Source organism: Magnolia sinica, chromosome 14 (assembly GCF_029962835.1).
Source record: "Magnolia sinica isolate HGM2019 chromosome 14, MsV1, whole genome shotgun sequence".
Classification (NCBI taxonomy): Eukaryota; Viridiplantae; Streptophyta; class Magnoliopsida; order Magnoliales; family Magnoliaceae; genus Magnolia; species Magnolia sinica.
Window position 1 is genome coordinate 3,967,204 of NC_080586.1, and position 2,962 is coordinate 3,970,165.

General features: G+C 43.1%; 1 protein-coding gene across 1 annotated transcript; it reads right to left on the minus strand.

The window, feature by feature from the left end:
* Positions 1-1,631: 1,631 nt before the first annotated feature.
* Positions 1,632-2,707, minus strand: LOC131225988 (peroxidase 5-like). The gene is made up of 2 exons (XM_058221621.1): positions 2,498-2,707; positions 1,632-2,408 (listed from the first exon to the last, which is right to left on the minus strand). Exons 1-2 carry the CDS (start codon positions 2,705-2,707, stop codon positions 1,632-1,634), a joined length of 987 nt encoding a protein of 328 aa, XP_058077604.1.
* Positions 2,708-2,962: the final 255 nt, after the last annotated feature.

Below are 2,962 nucleotides of genomic sequence, written 5' to 3' on the forward strand. Positions count from 1 at the left end.
CCGAGACAACTTTATATGGCTTATATATCCGGTATATGGTTCTTGACTCTTTATCTCTCGATCGGAATTTATTTTCTGCGATCCGAGTTAAGTCTCTCCTTTAGGCTTTACTGTCTTACCTTGGACGAACCCATTACCTCGGATCCTCGGGCTGTGTTAGTAGAGTTGGTCCATTCCATAACCAGGTTTCTGGACTTGTCGTATTTTTTCCCAACAATCTACATGATGCATCCTATCCATTTTGCATGGCTCAAACGCCATTGCAAGTGATGCACCAGCAAGAAAGGAGATGTTGCATGAGAATTGTGAAAGTTCAAATGCAACGCTGCATAGTTAAATGGATCCGTTTAAAAAAGATTGATAACATTTGTTCCGACATGTGTGGGCCCAACCATATTGTATGAGTGCCATCCAACCCATCCATTTTATGATTGGCCTGTATGGGAAAATTCTACTTGATCCATAAACCAGGTGGGCCACACAAAAGGGAATGATGGGATAATGGGGAGGTGGATGCCCTCCATAGAAACGCCCAATGAAATGTGGGGTTCACCATGTTGTGTATATATCAACCAAGCAATTCATTATGTGAGCCCCACCCGAGATGAAGGGACACACAGGTTTCAATTTTAGCTATTATTGTACATAACTCCTCGTGTTGTCCCAACTGAATTTTGGATCAAGATGCTTCTTAATCTCTATTGTATACACGAGAGGAGTCGCACCAAATTCGTGGTTTGGATTCCAAATACACATCATGTGTAGTCTCTACACATCCCGAACACACAAGATCATTGACACTTTTTAAACATATCCAAGGCCAAGTTCTAGAGGCTATTGAGCATATCCTTCGAATAGTCAAAGAGAGAGAAAGCGGGTCGCTAATTTGTTCATGGCTAAGATGGATCGAAAAAAAGAAGGCAAGAAGAATCAAATACACTTCCACCATAATTTTCAGAAATTTAGAATTTTCACTTGAAGTTTTCTGCCTATTTTGATAGGTCCACAAGATCTGATCGACCGGTCGAAATCTAGTTCAATAGGTTGACAGATCGAAAATCACCAAATTTTCAGTTTAAATCTCTAAATACTTTTTAGTTGTTTCAACCTGTCGACTCGATTGGTCGACAAGAAGTCAACTGAAGCAAAAATTTTACAAGATTTTCTGAATTTATTTCCTAATTTGATTAACCCCTTATTGCATTTTTAAGATTTGTTTAGAGTTATTTATAGGTGCTAAACTCATTTTTATCAAAAATTCAATCAATAAACTTCTTAGAAATTATCTTATTTCTCTCTTGGATTCGAGAAATCTCTTATGGATTCAAGAGAGCCTTGCAGATTCAAGGCGTGTATCACTCGAGGGAAGACAATGCTCGACCTCATCGCTTCCTACCCTTCGTGAGAGAGAGAGAGAGAGAGAGAGATTTGCTTATAAAAATTCAATTCCATGGAAAAACAAGAAACAAGACACAACTTGGATTACATGAAAAACAAATGCTCCATGTGGATCTTACCAACTAATTTACACTTGGATTCTCTTTTAACAAATCAAAGATATATTCAAAAGAATGAAAGAATAGTAAACAATATTTCAATTCAAATTCAGCAATTCCAATCTTTGGAATGACTCAAAAGTTCACAGCCCTACAGTTCATCCTGATCTCTCCTTGGTGGCCGGTCAGAACGTCGATGGACCCCATGTGCACCATGGCCGCTGCAAATTTTGCAGCCCATGCTGACTGATGCTTCACATTGTTCCTCACCATTCTCGATGTCGAGGAGCTAGTAAGTAGTGTTTGATCTGACTCCAATACTCCTCTATGGTGCTTCAAATTCTGGTAGTACTTGTTATCCAGGCGATTCGGTGTTGCCATGTCAAGCTGCACAGTAGGATCTTGACCGTTTCTAGTAGTTGAAGGGGGACACCTGGTTTTTAAGTAGGCTGCGAACTTGCTGTCCATTGAAGGATCTTGTGGGTGTGTTGCATTGAAGGAGTAGAGGCGATTCACGAAGGAAGAACAATGAGAAACGCCGATGGAGTGGGCCCCAGAGAGTGTCACCATTTCATCCAGAGACAACCCTTTTCGCTCAAAGTTCTCCTTGAGTTGCTGGGCATTGAAGGAAGGTGGGGGGAGATTTTGACCGACTTCAGCTTCAACAGAGACTCTTCCATCGCGGCGGCCCGCCGGCACGGCGTAGTCAATGCCACCAAGCTTGTAGGCACTATCACGAGCCGCGAAGGCAATGATGTCAGAGCAGGAGACAGTATGCGGGCATTGAGCTTCGATCCAAGCCTTCGCTTCGTCGATCACTTCAAATCCACGTAGGCTTGGATTGTTGGCCGGATGCTGTTTCTCAGAAGGGTTTCCAGGCGTCGAATCGAGTAGGACCGAACCATCACAGCCCTGTAACACATAGAATACAAATACACAAGGTTGGTACCACCTCCATAACAATAACAACAACATCTCTTAGGTCTGTAAAGAAAACTTACCCTAACAAAGCAATCATGGAAATGCATCCTAATTAGGCTAGCGCCAAGTCCCGGGTTCCGAGCAACAGCTTTGCTCACTGTCTGTCGTACAATCGCCTCCGCAGATGGGCATGTGTATCGGTAGTGGCCCACTTTCAGTGATGCTGATGAGATATGGGTCATGGCCAAGATAGCAAGTAAGAAGAAGAGGCAAGTGCTCAACATGGCCATTTGGAGAGAGAGAGAGAGGGGGGGGTGTGGATGGATCGAGAGAGAGAGAGAGAGAGAGAGAGAGAGAGAGAGGTGTGGATGGCTCAAAAGATCATGGGGTTGGGTTTTATAAGCAATAGGAAATGAAGTGCGTGAAGGTTTACTCGGTAAACCAAAAGCGGTCGCATTGTTTACTCGTTCTTCAGAGCATGCAGAAGTCTTCCACCATGCGAAGGACGAAAGAAGCATGCATTGCCGAGGTTAACTACTTCCGCA